Here is a 19,467-nt window from a genome sequence, read left to right on the forward strand (position 1 = left end):
GAAGTTAAAAATCCAATACCTACAAGGGGAGAGCAATCTTAGAGGTTTCCCATAAGTGACCTGGATCAATTGGGATGTTGCCCATCTCTAAATTTCAAGACAGAGAAAACCAATAGATTCTTTTCCCATGGACACTGCTAAGGGACCTTAAATAATATAAATAGTATAATTAATAATCAAATAACCTAATTTTCCCTCTCTGATTTCATAGATACTATAAGAATTTTATGGAAAATGGCAAGTAGGTGCTAGAGTAGAAAGAGTGCTGGCCTTGGAGTCTATAAAATCCAAGTATGAATCCTGCCTCATTAATTTAAGTTGCTTAAGTCACATTTATTTAAGTGTACTTAAGTCACTTAAGTTAATTTACTTAAGTCACTTAAGTTACTCCTCCCTCAGCATCAGTTACCTCATTTATAAAATGGGATAATAATAATACCTACTTCCCAGGGGTGTTGTGACAATCCAATGAGGAAATATACATGAAGCACTTAAAAACCCTAAAGTGTTATTAGCTCTTATTAAACAGCTCAGTAATGGTCACAAGAGCAAGAAAAGGAAGAACATTTCAAACATTTCAAGTCCATGTAATTCATTTGGGAAGATGCGAGTTGTCCAAGTTACTGGAATCGGGGGCCAGTATGATTTTGGGGAAGGATGTTAGAGGCAGAACTCAGCTTATGTGTTCCCTCTTCCATAATACCTACCCAAAACATAAAGATGTTACAACATATTACCAAGAGTGATTGAGGACCCAATTGGTATAAGGGAAGAGTGATGGGAAAAGAGAGAGTGAGTGATAATGGATAGAGTATAGAGTACTATGGGTACCTAAAAAATGGTCAGAGGCTTCTGGAGAACTGATAGAAAGAGAGTGAAAAGAGCTGTATGGGCTAAGGGCCTGTAGAGGGGCTCTGAGCTGCATCTTTGGAGGGAGAACCCAAAGCAGTGATATTTCATAGCAGTAAAAGAGAAGAGAGTGAAAGACCCAATTTTAAATGTTAGTTCTGGCAGCTAGGTGACACGGTAGATAGAGCACCAGGACTGGAGTCAGAAAGACTCATCTTCATGAGTTCAAATCTGGCAAGACACTAGCTGTGTGATCCTGGGCAAGTCACTTAATTCTGCCTCACTGTCTTCATCTCTAAAATGAGCTGGAGAAAGAAATGGCAAACCACTTCAGTTTCCTGATCAAGAAAACCCCAAAAGTCCGACCAAGAGTCGGACATGACTATAAACTACTAAACAAGGCCACAGATCCATTGGATAATTTCAGTTTTTCTTTATTCCAACTTTGCTCATCCCATAGGGGAGAGGCTTAAGAACAGTGAAATATCCCAAATGAGAAGAGGTTTACCAACCAACAAGTATTTAGTGAGCATCTAAACATATCAAGCATGAGGTTAAAAAAAGGAGGGTTTAAAAATAGGGTCCTTTATCTCAAAAATGAGCTTACGATCTGGTTGTCTGAAAGAATCATCACCTGAAATGGAATCTCAGATCAATATCTTAAGCAATGATGGTAGAAGGGGGCAACATTTAGTGTGGAAGACAAGACATATTATAATAACTCTTTTCTTACCAATAAAGCCTGGCCAGATGCAAGTGGGCAGCCTGGAAAGAAATGTCTCTTACATCCACCAAGATTTCCTGTGGTAATTTTGGTGATGGAGAGACAGAGAGACAAAGACAGAGAAAAAGAAGAGAGGGGGAAGGGAGAAACAGAGAGAGGAAGGGGAGGAGGAGAAGGGGAGAGAGAGAAGAAGAAACAGGAGAGAAAAGGAAGAAGAGAGGAGAGAGAAGGAGAGAGAAGGAGAGAGAGAGAGAGAGAGAGAGAGAGAGAGAGAGAGAGAGAGAGAGAGAGAGAGAGAGAGAGAGAGAGAGATAGAGAGAAAGAAAGGGGGGCAATTGGGCTAGATTGGAGATTGCCTAACCATGTGAACAGGAAAATTATAAAGGGTCATGAAAGTCCCACATGGTTTCAATTCATCCAAGAGGGCCTAGTTCCTCTTAGAATAAGTTTTTTTCTATGAGAACATGCCACCCAATCCAAAGATGGTAGTGACTTTGCCACTCCCATGACTAAGGGTGGAAGGGAAAATGAGAAAACATTAAAGAGACATGACTTTTGACACTTTCCAGAGAGGGAGTAGGCGTGTTAACAAATTCCTTTTCTGATTCAATCTTCCAATGCAGTAATAATAATATGGACCTATGATCCAATGAAGTAGTACTAGTAGAAATAACAGTAATAATAATAGTAGTAGTAGCCACAATCACTGTCATTTGTGACATTTGTGTAGGGCTTCCACATTTGTAGAGCCCTCTACATTCATTATCTCATTCAGCCCCTTACAATTACCCTGTAATAGAAGTACTACAGGTATAATTATCTGTGTCTTAGAGATGGTCAAATAGAGGTTCACCAATGTCTTTGCCATGGTCCCATAATTCTTAAGAGTCAGCTACAGGGGCAGCTAGGTGGTGTAGTGGATGGAGCACTGGCCCTGGAGTCAGGAGTACCTGAGTTCAGGTCTGGCCTCAGACACTTAACACTTGTTGGCTGGGTGACCCTGGGCAAGTCACTTGACCCCAATTGCCACACTAAAAAAACCCCAAAAAACAACAACAAAAAAAGAGTCAGCTACAAGATTCCAACTTAAATGACTCTAAACTTGGCTGTTAGTCTGCCCTCTCTCCTGTCCATGGGCTTCTCCATAGGGCCTGATTTCATTCTCATAATGGACCATGCTACGTCAACTAGAGCTCTAGTAACAATAAAGCTTTAAGGTGGAAATTTTGCCAAGCAACAAAGATTTATGAAGCACTCACTGTGTGCCAGGCACCGTGCGAACTAATTTCAAATGTGGTAAGAGTTTTTTAAATCATACATGAGAATTTCCACAATCCCAAGTTATACTACTACATGCCAATAGTGGTCTAGTGTCAAGAGAGTTGGGTTCAAATCCCCTATTTGCCATAGTCATGATCTGTAAGACCTTCAACAAGACTCAGTTTCTTTGGGTCTCAGCTTCTTCACAAGAGGGTGCTGACTGCTAATTTCTAAGGTCTCTTCTAACTCTTATTCCTAAGGCTGTCTGAAAACAAACAAACAAATCTCTTATTCATGCACGCAGCATTTTTACTAAGGAGAAGGCCTGCACCAAGCACAATTGGAATCTGACAATTGAGAAGAAATGGTTAAATGAAAACACACCCATACACGTCTCAACATGACTGCCCCTTTTTCTGGACAATTCTTTTAACCTTTCAGGCCCTTAGTGTCTGAATCTGTATAATGGGCATCATAATACACATATCACTTGAGTAATATGAGGATAGTTTTATAAAGCTATGTAACCTAGGACAGTGTCAATGGTTAGATCTACTGTGGTCACTCCTACTATTGTGCTGTTGCAGCTGCTATGAGACAAGAAGGAGAAGGTGACCTACATTAAGAACAGGATGGCAAGACAGATGCAAAACCACAAAAATCAGTAGTAAAAGGCCGGAGGCCTTGTTAGAGAGCTAGCCATGAGTTCAGAGAATCTGCCCTTGTTTGTACGAGTTCATAGGTGCTCTATGACAGACAAGAAAAGACAACACTCAACAAGAATAGAAATTTAGGAGAGTAACTTGGGAATTCCATTCTTCATATCCAAATGGGTGACTAAGCCTAAAAGACTATCCAAAGATGTTTTCATAAAAAGGAAGAGAGGGAGAGGGAGGGGAAGGGGGACAGAAAGAGAGACTGAAATTCCTTTCCCTCGAAACGTTTATTTTATTTTTTATTTTTCTGTTACATTTTTTTCTCTAGGAGTGCAAACAGACACAGCCTGTGCTGAACCCAAGGCTCAGTCTTATCCGTGTGTGTCCTGACAAGCATTTTGGCTTAAAATCTATCCCAGCTAAAGAATGGGGCTCAACCTGCTGCGTGGGAAATTCCCAGGTAAAAAACCAGAAACTTGAAAGTACAAGGAAGTGTCATTTGGTTCACAAGTGTCTTGTTTGTACTATGGGACATTTTTTTTTTAAATAACCAAAGACAATGACTTCTAAATCACCAGAAACACACCTGAGTTTTCCTGAATCAAAATACCAAACCCGTATGTTGGCACTATTTAGATATGAAGAGACCAGTCCCAAAATAATGGTTAGGATGAAAATAACCATATGTATAAGAATGCATTATTAAAACCGCAACCAAATACATATTATTTCCCAGATTTATTTTTCTAAACCAAGGTTCACTGAGGTTTCCGAGAAGGCAAAAAAGACAATGTTACCCTATTACCCTAGTTAACTATTTAGAAAATGCTCACGCTTAGGCTCCTAAGCCAAAATGAGTAACACCCTATAATTTGCATTACTTCAGCTCTTGGTTCCCACCCTATCAGGTAGTAGGGAACCACACAGTTGATACTGCCACATTTTGAGCCAAAAAGCCCCACCCCCTGATGAGCAATAATGCATCACCAATGGGGTTGGGGGATTATCCAGGAGGATGGACCACTGTCAAATGCAGATATGATGAAGCCATATGATCTTTTTCCAACTACAAGATCCAATCTCAAATTGCTGGCTTAAGAAAGAGAATCCTTCATTCCCTGTCTTTCCCTTCCCACGCCTCTTAAAATCATACCAACTACTGATTCCTACTACAGTCCTGTATATACCACTTCCTTGGCATTAGTTTCAAATCAATAAAAACAGTGTAGCTCAGAGCATTGCAGTGAGTGAAGAAAGTCAAATGAAATCCTTTCCATGAGGGGAGCTAACGTTCTCTTAAAAAGTCTGTGGAGACTAGATAGAGATAGAAGAAAAAGAAAAGGGGGGAGAGAAAGTTCATTCTTTTTTTTCTTCTAAGTTTTTTTCCTTAATAGTATTTTTTCCAGTTACATGTAAAGATAGTTTTCAACATTCTTTTTTTGTTTGTTTGTTTGTTTTGTTTTGTTTTTAGTGAGGCAATTGGGGTTAAGTGACTTGCCCAGGGTCACACAGATAGTAATTGTTAAATGTCTGAGGCTGGATTTGAACTCAGGTCCTCCTGAATCCAGGGCTGGTGTTCTAGCCACTGAGTCACCTAGCTTCCCCTCCACAGTTCTTTTTTCTGTATATGGAAAACATTTTCCATCATGAGTCCTTTGGAATTGTCTTGGATCATTGTATTGCTTAGATGAGCTAAATCCATCACAGTTGATCGTCATACAATGTTGCTGTTACTGTGTACAATGCTCTCCTGCTCACTTCATTCAGCATCAGTCCACTTAAGTCTTTCCAGGTTTTTCTGAAATCTGCCTGCTCATCATTTCTTATAGCACAATAGTATTCCATTACATTCATATACACAGAGAAAGTTCATTCTCTCTCTCTCTCTCTCTCTCTCTCTCTCTCTCTCTCTCTCTCTCTCTCTCTCTCTCTCTCTCTCTCTCTCTTTCTCCAAATCCTTAAAACTCCATCAACCAAGAGATCAAGTTCAAATATTGCCTCTGTCATATACTGGTTTTATGACCCTGGACAGATCACTTAACCTCCCAGCCAACTTTCTAAGATTAAGTTACAGATGAGCTGCTGATCTATGGTGGTGGAGGGACATTCTAAACTAGGAGGTAGGAGTTCTTGACAGCACTGATTTTATGAATCCATACCAAAAATCAAATTAAATAAAAATAATCAGTGAACAGTTATTAAACACTCTGCAAGACATAGGGAGGGACACGCACAATGGATAAAAGGGAGACCTCAAGTAGCTTACTAGTTTACTTTGCCAAGAATAGAAAAACAACAGCTACCATTTCCTTAACTGAATCACCAAGGCTGGTGTCATCAAAAGATCTTCCTCCCTGGGCAGGACCTCTTACATACAAATGGGGAAAACAATCTGGGGTAGTAAGAAAAAATGGTTCCTTTCAATTATTCAGTCACTTGGCTAATTAGTAGAAAGGGAAACTTGAGCAAGGGAAATATGAGCTATTGGTGCCACAAGTTCCTGGAAAAATAAAATATTTATTTATTTTTTTAAATGAAGGATGAGAACTAAGATGGATGAAAAATTGGAGGACTGATCCTTGTGAACAAACTTAAAAAATCCCTACCAGTCTCTCGTCATGTTATATTTCAAGTTAAGTCACAACTAATTTAACTAAAAATGAGCTGCAGATCTTGGAATGACTACATAAAGCAAACAATCAGGTCTAGGCCTATCCCCTCTGAATTAAGCAGAAGCTCTCCCTTTACACGAATGGTGAATGGTTAAAACATTGCACATTAAAGTTGATTGCCAAGACAGTGGGAGATGACACCAAGATAGACATAATCAAGTTGAACACCAACCTGTCTCAAAACCACAAGATGATTCAAGAACCACCACCCACCAGCACTACTGTCATTCTTCTTCTGGGCAGGCACATCTACTAATTTTTTCATATTATTTTATATTAATTATAAATATTTTTATCATATTAGTTATCACACAATTAATTTAGATGAATTCTGTGACCATAATCTTTTTTCCCCATCTAATAGCTGGTTCTTTGTGACTTATCTGAGATATCTGAAGAACGAGAATTTTTTTCAAGTGCTCTGAATATTGTTTCAGTTTTCCTCCCTCTCTCCCTCCCCCTCCCCTTCCCCTCCCACCTCTTCCTCCTGTCTGACCACCCATAGTGGTGATCTAACTTCCTGGGAACTCAGCAGCTCTCTTTCCAATTGAATTTCTTTACCTTTCTCAACCTGGATCTTCCCTGTGAGGGAGTCAGATCATTTTGTTCTGTATAAAATGCTTCCTCAATATAAAAGTGTTAGGCAAATGTCAGCAACTATCATTTTTCTCTTGATTCATAGATTTTGCCCTGGAAGGAACCTTAGAAGCCATTCAACACAACTTTCTCATTTTTAAAAAATCAGACAGAGAAGTTCAGTGACTTACTCAGGGTCACACAGCTAATACACGACTAAGGCAAGATTCAAATTCAACTCCACGTCCAGCTCTCCACCCACTGGGCCATCTAAGATCTGCCTTGTTTTTGCTCAGGCTCTTCCCCAGGGCTGGAATGGCCTCCTATCTCAATTCAGTCTCTCAGAATACTTAACTTTTTTTAAAGTTTGAACAGAAAACCGAGAAAAGTTGGTAAACTAACTCTAAAGAAAAAAAATGACGAGAGGCCTCATGTAGCAAAGGACAGAGAGGGGACCCTGGAGATGAGGAGGGTTCAAGTCCTATCTCTGACACATACTGGCTGTGTGACCCCAGGTAAGTCCCTGAATGGGTCATGGTAGAGAGTTTGTGTAGCCAAAAGATCCATCTCCCAGGTGTAGATTCTCTGGGAACACAGCCATTGGATAAGCAGCAGGCATATAATCCAATATAGGCCCAATCTCAAAGGTACCAGAGTCATAGGACTTGTCAGGGTGTACTCTTTTGAGAACCCTGGGTCAGGAGTCTTATTCATGCTTCCTCCAAACCCCATCTTCCTGAACAGCCCAACATTAGGCCTCAGTCCAGTAAAAACACACCTTTACAAAATTACTTTTACTTGTAAGAAAGAAGCCGGGGGAGACAAGAGAGAAGAGGGGACCATGAGCCTATCTGAGGTCACAGACCTTGCTGGGACACTTCATTAAACAAGGAAGGGCTGGGAGACAATTGTTGTACAGAGCATTCACAACTGGGAATAATAATAATGCACATGGGAGCTGAATCAGGCATTTTAAACTCATAAAGGCTAATTAATACTATGGTCTTAGAACAGGATAGTCCAGAGATAAATTACTAGCCTGTGTTAAGGGCATTCAAGCTAGGGAAACTAGTTATAAAAAAAAAGAAGAAGAAGAACATTCACAGCATGGAGTGAGAGGGAAAGAATATGAAGGAAAAGAAACAAGAAGATGCAGAAAAAGTCTATATTTTCAACTCAGGCAAAAACTAAGGGGTCCTAATTTGCAATTAAAAAAACAACTGGGGCAGCTAGGTGGCGCAGTGGATAGAGCACTGGCCCGGGAGTCAGGAGGACCCGAGTTCAAATCCGGCCTCAGACACTTAACACTTACAAGCTGTGTGACCCTAGGCAAGTCACTTAACCCCAATTGCCTCACCAAAAAATAAAAACAAAAAACAAAAAACAAAAAGCAAAAAAAAAACCTTCTGGGCAGCTAGATGGGGCAGTGGATAAAGCACTGGCCCTGGATTCAGGAGGACCTGAGTTAAAATCTGGCTTCAGACAGTTACTAGCTGTGTGACCCTGGGCAAATCATTTAACCCTCATTGCCCTGCAAAACAAAAACAAACAAAAACCAACTTCTAAAAAACAAGACAAAAACAAACTTCTTTGCTACATCTCTGTTAAGTGAATGGATAGACAACTCTAAATATAACTCAGAGAAAAGATTAGTAGCCATTTATTCCAGCTTGTAACTAAAACATTATTCACTGAAAAAGAGTTAAGTTAAGAAAAAATCAAATCATTAATAGAAGAAGGAGGAAGGGGAAAAAGCAGAAGGAACAGGGAGAGAGAGGAAAGGGAGTAGGGCGGGAAGGGAAAAGAGAAGGGGAAAGGAAATAATAACATTGCGATAATATTGCAAAACAAATCATTCAGAGGCTAAATTCTAAAGGACAATCTACTTAGGCCTTACTCCTGAAGACAATAATGACAAAATAAGCCCTCGTTAAATATTTAGTACATTATATGACACAAACATATATACATGCAAAAGACACTCAAGTGTATAAATAGAAATGACAACATTAACTTTATATACCCATAAAAAAAACTGAAGCTATGCCAGGTTCTAACACGCATATGAGTAAGGAAGCAAACTAAGCTAGTCACTGCCCACTGATATAAAAACCTATTATTATTATTAAAGAAATTAATGCTTCTGGGGACCTGTACTCTGTAACTGTCTAGAATGAGGCTCAAAGATGTCCAGAGCAATATATTCCAAGTCTCTTACCAATGCAAATGTCTCCCAATCACTAGGTGTCTAAGCAGTTAAATATAAAATATTTAATAACACAATTAGATATTTTACATGAAATATAACAGGAACTTGAATTTATATCACATTTAAGGGTTACTGAGCACATTACAAATATCATCTCATTTGATCTCCACAATAATCCTGGGAGGCAGGTGCTCCATTTTACAGATGAGGAACCTGAGGTAGACAGGTTAAATAGGTAAATATATTAGGTTTAATTTGAGGTCAGGTCTTTCAGACACCAGGTACAGGGCTCCATCTACTATCAAACCTAAGAGATACGTGATGGATGGGCCACAAGAGTGTGCACACATGTGCTCATGCACGCACACACATAAAATCAAGATAAACACTTGTTGTTCAGTTGTGATCCCATTTGGGGTTTTCTTGGCAAAGATACTAAACTGGTTTGTCATTTCCTTCTTCAGCTCATTTTACAGATGAAGAAACTGAGGCAAACAGGGTTAAAAGACATGCCCAGGGTCACATGATCATTTGAACTCAGGAAGATGAGTCTTACTGGACTCTTGACCCTATCCAATGCTCCACACAGCTGGCCCCACATAAACACTAGTATAGACCAAAATGCCAATCTTCCACGATCAAAACCTTGCTTCCTAGATGTGATCTAATGAGCAGGGTTTTCATCCTTGATATCACTGTAAACACTGCCAGTGTAAAAAAGCAAAGCAATATTGGTCATGACCGTCACCACTAAGGACGATTGGTTCTTTTACAGATGATGAACTGAACCAAGGAAATTCAATTTCAAGTAATTCCAGCCATCTGAATGAAAAGAACACGACAGCGAATAAGGAATTTGTCACTATAGTCCTGCCCATTCTTTACCTTGTTCTATTCGTGGCGAGCCTTCTGCTGAATGGCCTCGCGGTGTGGATTTTCTTCCATATCAGAAACAAAACGAGCTTCATATTTTATCTCAAAAACATCGTGGTGGCAGACCTGATAATGACCCTAACGTTCCCCTTCCGTATAGTTCGTGATGCAGGATTCGGGCCGTGGTACTTCAACGTTTTCCTCTGCCGCTATACGTCTGTTCTCTTTTACGCCAACATGTACACTTCCATTATCTTCCTCGGACTGATCAGCATAGATCGTTACTTGAAGGTGGTGAAGCCATTTGGCGATTCTAGGATGTACAGCATCACCTTTACCAAGGTTTTGTCTGCTTGTGTATGGGTGGTCATGGGTTTTCTGGCCCTACCCAATATAATCCTTACAAATGGTCAACCAACGGTGGAAACAATCAATGAATGTCTAAAACTTAAAACGCCGCTAGGCGTGAAATGGCACGAGGCAGTCATCCACGTCAGCAGTTGTTTATTCATTGCCGTCCTGGTGATACTGATTGGGTGTTACATTGCAATATCCAGGTACATACAGAAATCCAGCAAGCAATTTATTAGTCAATCGAGCAGAAAACGAAAGCATAACCAAAGCATTAGAGTCGTGGTGGCTGTCTTTTTTACCTGCTTTCTGCCCTATCATTTGTGTCGAATACCATTTACATTTAACCATTTGGACAGGCTGTTAGATGATTCGGGCCACATAATTCTCTATTACTGCAAAGAAATGACACTTTTCTTGTCGGCATGCAATGTGTGCCTGGACCCCATAATTTACTTTTTCATGTGTCGATCGTTTTCACGGAGGTTATTCAAGAAATCAAATATCCGAACAAGGAGTGAAAGCATCCGGTCACTTCAGAGTGTCAGGAGATCAGAAGTGCGCATTTATTATGAATATACTGATGTGTAACGTTACAAAACCCTCTTCCTACATGGAATGACTCTGTAAAAAGTGTAAATAAATACTTCTTTTGCTTATCTCTGTGTTGAGAACATCATAGTATGCTTTAAAATAATGAGAATTCTCTGGAATTTATACAGGCTTGAGAATAACGGAAAACCTTATAGAAGCAAAGGATCAATGGATTCAAGGTAGAGGGGAACTCAAAGGGACCTTCAGTAGTTCAGAAAAGAGGAGGCCAAAGAACTAGCACAATGTCACACAAGTAATAATTAACAGAGCCGGAAGTCAAACCTGGCCATCATTCTACTCATCTTTGTTGCTACTAAAACAATGATAATAACAATCATTATACAATAGAACACACAATAAATGTTGGTAGGCACAAAACTAAGTTGGTAACCAAAAATTAAAGGAAACCTCTATGGTATAGGAACATATACTTAACTGATAAGTAATATATACTCACTACTGAGCTATCTCAGTCATCAGTTTTTATATTTTTATCTTGAAATTTAAAAGGGGGCAAAATGTGATGAGGCACACCCCTATAATCCTTACTAGGGGAGGCAAAGGCTGGTAGATTGTTTGAGCTCAGGAGTTCTGGGCTATAATAGGGCTACATTCATTTTTTAAAAAATAAAACTTTTTATTATTTTCTAGTTATATATAGAGATAGTTTTCAACATTTGTTTTTATAAGATTTCCAATTTCAAATTTTTCTCCTTCCCTCCCCTCCCCTCCCTCCCACCTCCCCAAGACAGCAGGTAATCTGATATAGGTTATATATGTACAATAACATTAAATGTATTTCTGCATTAGTCATGTTATAAGAGAAGAATCAGAGCAAAAAGGGAAAACCTCAAAAAAGAAAAACAACAGCACTGAAAACAAAAGAAATAGTATGGTTCAATCATCATCCATATTCCACAGTTTTTTTTTGTTTTTTTTTTTTTGGTGAGGCAATTGGGGTTAAGTGACTTGCCCAGGGTTACACAGCTAGTAAGTGTCAAGTGTCTGAGGCCAGATTTGAACTCAGGTCCTCCTGACTCCAGGGCCAGTGCTCTATCCACTGCATCACCTAGCTACCCCACAGTTCTTTTTTTTTTTTCTCTGGATTTGGAGAGCCTTTTCCATCATGAGTCCTTTGGAACTTTCTTGTACCATTGGATTGGTGAGAAGAATCTAGTCTATCACAGTTGATCAACACATAATGTTGATCATACTGTGTACAATGTTCTTCTGGTTCTGCTCATCTCACTCATCATCAGTTCATACAAGTCCTTCCAGGTTTCTCTGAACTCTTCCTGCTCAATGTTTCTTATAGCACAATAGAATTCCATTACATTCATATACCACAACTTGTTCAGCCATTCCCCAATTGATGGGCAACCCCTCAACTTCCAATTCCTTGCCACCACAAAAAGAGAAGCTATAAATATTTTTGTACATATGGGTCCTTTTCCCTTTTTTATGATCTCTTGGGGGAAAAGACCCTAAAGTGGTATTGCTGGGTCAAAGGGTATGCACAGCTTTATAGCCCTATGGGCATAATTCCAAATTGCTCTTCAGAATAGTTGGATCAGTTCACAGCTCCACCAACAATGCATTAGGGCTACACTCATTTGTGAGTGTTGTACTAAATCGGACACCACTATAATACAGTCTGTCATTCATGCTATTAAAGGAGGCTGAGGCTAGTGGATTGCATGAGTTTAAAAGTTCTGAGCTATAGTAGGGCTAAAATGAGTGTTGCACTAAATCGGGCACAATATGGTGAGACACCAATATGAGCGATCTCATGTGTATAATCCCTGTTACTAAGGGAGGCTCAGTCTAGTTCGGAAGTCCTGAGCTATGGTAGGGCTAAAGCTGCCTGGGGTCAGTACTAAATCCTACGTCTTTCCTCTTCATCCTCCTCCCAGAAAAGGGTCAACCAGGCTTATGAAGAAAATGAACTCGTCCAGGTCAGAAACCGAGCAGGTTAAAGCTGGTAAGCTGTGGCATTGCATCCACATCCAATGAGATGAGGGACCCAGGGTTCCCCACCAAAAATAAATAAAATAGATTGCACTTTTTCTGGGACAAATCCCATTGCAAATGGGTGAGTGTACTTCTAGCCTCTCATAACTAATTACTAATGAGACTATGAAAGAATGTATAAGGATGAAAGAGAAGTGGTGTCGTTTTTTTCCCCCAGAGGACTTAACAATAGAAAATATTTAGTCTTTAGTCTCACAGTGAAAATGATGAGAGAAGAAAGAGTGTGTTGCTACTTATCACTGAAACAACAACAACAAAAAAAAAAAATACAGGAACTCTGCAGTGTGGAGGGAAACCCAGAAATTGAGAATGAGAAAAAAAAAAGCTCAGTGTCTATCTCAATACCTACCTAAACAAAAACACCATAGAGAAATGAGATCACCCAACCTCTGCTGGAAGAACATGATTGAAGGAAAATCCATTCACTACCCGTGGGCACCCCCAGTGGCCCATTCTTCTTCTAAGTGTTGGGAAGTTTGGTTTGTTTTTTTTTTTAACTTTCACCCCTAATATCAAGCCTAAATTTTCCCCTTTGCAACTTCCACTAGATGATCTTCTTCTGCCTTTGGGGCTAACCAGAACATGTCTTGTTTTACTTCCATAGAGTACTCTTTCAAATACTTGAGAACAACTATCACGCCCTGCCCGACTCTTATCTGGTCTAAAAATACTCAGTTAGTTCCTTCCAATCATACTCTTATAGCACGGTGTCCAGTCCTCTCATCAACTTGAATGTCCACTTCTAGACAGTTTGTCTCTGTCCTTCTGTAAATGTGGCCCTCCAGATTGAACGCAGTATTTCAGAATAGGTTGAAGCAGAGTAAAGTCTATTAGAACCATCACTTCCTCTTCTATTCCAAATGCTTCATGCAGCTGTGTTCGCTGTTTCTGGTTTTTGAATAGTTCCCTTGTCACACTGTTGACTCATATTGAGCCTTTGGTCAATGAAAACCCCCAGAAGTTTTTTCATAGGAACTGTTGCCTTCCTCCCCGCCCCCAACTCAGAAGATCTCTCCACTATTTGTGGACTGCTGCTTATTTTTCCTTTGTTTCGGTTCTCTGATCTTTGGTTATCATATGCCACCAAGTGCATGGTACAGGAAGCAAAATATTGAAGTAGAAGTTGGGTAGACCAAGAATAAGAGGTCAGGTGGAGTGGGGTTGTGGGGATGACATGATTTCCCTAATCCTTCACAGCCCAGTTTCACATCAAGCTTATTAAAGATAATTGAAAGTAGAGCCTTTAATCTTGTGTATGTGGAAAAATACAACAAAATACTTTCCAAAGTCAAAATTGATTTTATGAATATGTGTTTCATCTGTATTACATTTGTAAATTTCTCCTTATTTTAGAGGGAAGAAAGATGATTCAATTTTAAATGTAACTTCATGAATATTAAGTGTTAAATCAGGGTGACATAAGATCATAAACTTTAAGACAGTTTAGAGATTATTGAGACTGACTTCCCAATTTTATAAATGAAGAAAATAACATTCTGACTGATTACACGAATCCCCTAAAGTCAAAAAGGTGGTTGGCAGTATAGTCAGCACCTGAATCCAGAGTTTCTGCCTCTGAAGCCGGTGTGCTTTCTATCACATTGTGTTGTCTGTCTTAATAGTTTATTAAGTAATTATTAAATGCCAACAAAAATATATTATTATTTTATTGAAATTTAATGACTAAAGTTAACAAACATTTATTAAGAATTTACTATGTAGAACAAAGGCACCGTGCCTAAAATTACAAAACAATCCCTGTGGGGAAAGCATCTTTTATTGCCCCATACTCAAGAGATGTTTAATTAAATTGAGTCCACCTTTGTTGGATGAGTAACCTTTGGGAACTTAAAGTAATTCTTCAGTCTTTTCAGCAGATTTTTCCTTCTTTATAAAAATTCACTTGGGCTTTGTCCATACTACTCGGAGCAAGGCTCCTGTTGTCAAGGTCCTTATAATTCAGTGTGAATGGGGCAAGTCATTTAACTGCCTCAGGTCCTTATTTCTTTATCTTTAAAATGAAGTAGAGGAGGGTTGAACTAACTCTCTGGTCCTTTCTTGTTGTAAAGGTATGGCCTCACAATGCTGTGATAGTCACAAAACACGACAATATTTCATTCGGATAACTTCAAGGGACAAGGGAGAATGGCTTGCTCTCCTTTTCCCGTGGCCCCTCACGAAGCTGGAAGCTTGAGGCAGTGGGAAAGTCTCATTACTATCGTCAGGATGATGGTTTCCCTGAAGGATCTGCTCCCCAATGATTATTCCCAGGGATGGGGAAGTAGAACAAAATTCCTATTTCAGAGTTCCTCCTAGCCTTAGAAATTCAGGACTGTTTACCATTTAAAGTCATTCACAACTTGGACCCAGTCAATTTTTCTATGGTTTCTAGTCAAAAGACTCCCACACTCATGCACTGTACACTCCAGCCAAACTGACCTTCTTACTGGTCTTCACTCACATAACGTGTCCTTCATGCCTAAAATGCTACTTTCCCTCCACATCTCTACCTCACAGAATTCCGAGCTTGCTCTAAGACTCAGCTCGAATGTCACCTTCTACAGAAAACCTATCCTGATCCCCACCATTGGTAGTTTCCTATGCCCACCCTGAATTCCAGGAAATTACTTTTTATATAATTATCTACATTCTATCCTGTCCCCAAGTCCCCTTTCCCCACCAAAAAAAGATGCAAGATCTTTGACTGCTAGGAGAATTTTGTTTTGCCTTGGCATCCCTAACACATAGTAGATGCTTAATAAGTATTTATTGAATTATTGAATGAAACAGATGTTTTGCCAGATTGGCTACATATAAGCTAACTAGAAATCAGGTTTAAAAAAGCAAAGACGTATGGCTCTTTCTTTGTATTTCATAGCATGTTAAACACAGGTACACTCAGGGTTCCTGGGGTCACCTAGGAAAACCTGACCGGGTTATTTATCTGCCCTCCTTGTCTGAAAGCCCCAACCACATACAGACTGAAAAAAATTATTAAGGCCCATACATGTCTTCTAACAGCGTTCACAATCTGGGCATGTGAGATTCCCAATGTTTGTTTAGGAAAAATAGAGATAATGTTATGGGCAGGTTAGACCTTTTGTTTTTTCCAGGCTTGGTACCCTAGAAATGGGATCCACACCGGAAGTCTCACAAAAGTCATTAACATCAATGAAAATAAACCCCTTCCCATGATTCTCCTTTTCAGAACAGCTAAGGCTAACAATTCTCAAAGCTGCTCCCCAGCTCAAAGAACAGCATTTCCTCAGCAGGATTCCCCTTTCCGTGTGAAATTTTCAAGTACAAATAACTCCACTTAAGGAATCAATTGAAAATTTACTTAGAAAAGCTTCCACACAGGTAACCACAAAGAAACAAATGTTGCATAGCATATTGAAGAGAAGTTGTATCATCTGAAAAAAAAAAATTAAGGATATCTTTTGGGGCAGCTAGGTGGCGCAGTGGTTAAAGCACCATCCCTGGATTCAGGAGTACCTGAGTTCAAATCCGGCCTCAGACACTTGACACTTACTAGCTGTGTGACCCTGGGCAAGTCACTTAACCCCCATTGCCTTAAAAAAAAAAAGGATATTTTTCATTAACAGCTGAGACTTGAAGTACCAGGTCTATCAACTATGGGGACATGAACAACTTAAACTTCAGATTCCTCACTTAAAAAAGGGTGCTAATATTCGTGCAGCCTACTTCATGAAAGAGCTGATGGGAAGGTGCTTTGTGATCTCTAAAGTAAAATACATTTAAATGGTTATCTTGAACTTCTTACACTTTTATTACTGTTATCATTATGCTATTTTATCAGTTGTCTTATGTTGGTCTTCAGGGACTCCATTTCCATTTCCATTTCTAAACACCACACAAACATTTTATCAGGTAATGCCAGATTGGAGAGGAGGGGAGATATATGTGGCTCGAGCTATCTATAGATATGTATACATACACATATAAATCACCTATCTGCATTTTATATAAATATAAATTACCACAATATTCTAGAATACACACAATCTCATGGGAAATGTATAGTTATCACTAGGGTGGGTAAAAAAGTATTGGAATTTCCATCTGAAATGACCATCCCCATCCCCCAACAAAAACCCAGGAAACATTGGAAATTTTTACCTCAAGAAGGAAACTAGCTCCCAACATTCACATTAATGACCAAAATAAAGCCAAAAAATATCTATTGGACATCCAGACATCTAGACCATGTCTAGAATCACTTTCATAATATTTTTTAATTAAAAAAAACTCCTCAAAATATCCAACTAATATGTTCTTCAAGATCTGCTTTTTTCTCTAAAAAAGTATAAGCTGGCATATTATAAATAGTATAGCACCATCTAGAGGTGGGTTTTGTTTTTTCAAGAAATCAAAAAAAGCCAAGACATGGACTCTTTCCATCACTGATGAAGAGTAGGTAAGTTTGGTGGGGAAAAAATGAGAGCATTAAGTGACAAGGCTCATGTGTCTTTGAGCAAATCCTTGAATCTCCTAGACTCAAGTTTTCTTCTTAAAATTGAGGGGAATGCATGAGAATTTTTCAGGTCTCTTCCAGCTCTAACTTCTCTGATTTTCTGGACATTGCTTCCTTTCTATTTTCCAATTATATTTCTCCCTGCCCTTTAGTATGGTTCAGTGACTCCTAGGAGAAAACTATGTAAGAGGTTGTACTAATGGTACCTAAAAAAAGGAAAAAGGAGAAAGAGACAGAGAGGGAGAGACAGAGAGACAGACACACAGAGAGATGGAGAGATAGACAGAGACAAAGAAAACAGACAGAGACAGAGAGACAGAGAGAGTGATAGAAAGGTAGCCAGGAAAAAACAACTTCTAAGTTATTTTGCTTCTACCACTCATTAAACTTACAACGCTAAACACCAGGGTGACAAAGAAAGGTTAAAACAACAGTTCTGACCTAAGTCTGCATCTAATAGAGAAAACTGCACACCAATAACTAGGCAGATACTTCAAGATATAGACAGCGCAGATGAGAGGTAATCTCTGAGAGAAGTGTGTGAATTGAGTAACATGTTTATATATATATATATATATATATATATATATATATATATATATATATATATATATATATATATATATGGTTTTAAACTTTAGTAGCTTAAAGCTACACTATGACTTTTGGAACTCTGTGTGTGAAGTTTTAAGCTTTAATAGGTTATATATTATTATTATATATTATATATATATATTACGTGCTCATGCCCTTCCCTCCTATGTACATATACACACATACATCATACATAGGTATATACACCAATGTAATGTGTGTATGTAATTTCTAACTTCTCTAAAAGGGTATTTCCTCACTAGGCATTCTCTTACACCAATGACACCCCATTTCCAATCATAAGAAACAACTCCCATTTTTTCACTTTTTTTTATTTTGGGGTGAGGCAGTTGGGGTTAAGTGATTTGCCCAAGGTCACACAGCTAGTTAAGTGTCAAGTGTCTGCGGCTGGATTTGAACTCAGGTCCTCCTGAATCCAGGGCCAGTGCTCTATCCACTGCACCACCTAGCTGCCCCAACAACTCGCATTTTTATAGCTAAGGTTGATGAAGCACTTTCTTCCCAATATCCCTGGGAGATAAGTAGTAAAAGTGTAATGAGGAAAGAGCTGCACACCAAGTCCCCTGTTCCTTCCTGGCCTGAGCCTATCCCATGGAACACCAAGCCTGTGCCCTGGCCACTTCCAGGGAAATATGTCGAAATGGTGAAAAGACCTAATAGGATATAGCAAAGTCTGGATACCACCCTCCTTGCTGCAGCTGTATCCTTTAAAAGGGAGACTCAGCACATGATTCAGAGACTCCTTAGAGTCTCCAAGGGTGACCAGTAGTTCTTCCTCCCTAGCCTAAAACTTCACAAATAACAATGGTTGTTACTCAAGGCAACAAGCACACAGCCTGAGTTAGCCGAGTTTGAGATAGAAGCAACTGGATCTTCCAGATCCTAACACTTTATGTTTCTTCCCGGGCAATTGGTGACTGTGTTTCAATCCCAAAATGAACACGTTTGACCTGGTGAGATGGAGAATTTGGGAGATCCTGGGTGTCTCCATAGATTAAGGTATCAACTGCCCAGAAGAATACCAGAGTTAGTACTTCCTGTTTAAGTTCTTCTGTCAACACCCATTTGTTGCTTCTGTGAGTATTAAGCATTAATTATAAGAGGGGAGAAAAAGCTACTTTATGCCTGATCCTTTGTTAGGCATCTTTCAACTTTCTCCCTTTGGGGGAGGGGAATAAGGCAGAGTGGGATAGATAGGAGCCAGGCCTAAACTTTGAGTAATTCTCCTCAAAAGTTCCACAGATTGTAGGTACTGGGCCTAATCACAGCCAGAATGTGTCTGAGGGAGGACTTGACTCCTCCCCCATGGCCATGCCCATGCCCGTTATCTGACATTTCCTCTTCGCCATCACAGGAATTAAATAAATGAAATTGTGTGTTTCCTTGTCTAAACTTAAAAGGCTTTCAATGGTTTGGTTTGGTTTGGTTTGAACGTGATTAATCATATCGATTGTCTTCCTAATGTTGCCACCATCCTAGGAGAAATTCAACTTGGAGGGGAAGCTAGGTGGCACAGTGGATAAAGCACCGGCTCTGGATTCAGGAGGACCTGAGTTCAAATC

The 19,467-nt window shown here is 39.4% G+C and overlaps 2 protein-coding genes across 2 annotated transcripts in view; one reads left to right on the plus strand and one right to left on the minus strand.

Moving 5' to 3' along the window:
* Nucleotides 1-19,467, minus strand: part of MED12L (mediator complex subunit 12L) — a 389,065-nt gene that overhangs the window by 155,056 nt on the left and 214,542 nt on the right.
* Nucleotides 3,916-10,761, plus strand: GPR87 (G protein-coupled receptor 87). Its single transcript, XM_043991438.1, has 2 exons — nt 3,916-3,949; nt 9,722-10,761. The coding sequence occupies exons 1-2, from the start codon at nt 3,916-3,918 to the stop codon at nt 10,759-10,761; spliced, it is 1,074 nt and encodes a 357-aa protein (XP_043847373.1).

Source organism: Dromiciops gliroides, chromosome 3 (assembly GCF_019393635.1).
Source record: "Dromiciops gliroides isolate mDroGli1 chromosome 3, mDroGli1.pri, whole genome shotgun sequence".
Taxonomy (NCBI): domain Eukaryota; kingdom Metazoa; phylum Chordata; class Mammalia; order Microbiotheria; family Microbiotheriidae; genus Dromiciops; species Dromiciops gliroides.

What these genes read in the sequence shown, in the direction of transcription:
- GPR87 (XM_043991438.1), top strand. Translation starts at nt 3,916, where the DNA reads ATGGGGCTCAACCTGCTGCGTGGGAAATTCCCAG. An exon ending in GCTGCGTGGGAAATTCCCAG is followed by an intron (nt 3,950 to 9,721) that starts GTAAAAAACCAG and finishes GTTCTTTTACAG; the next exon opens with ATGATGAACTGAACCAAGGA.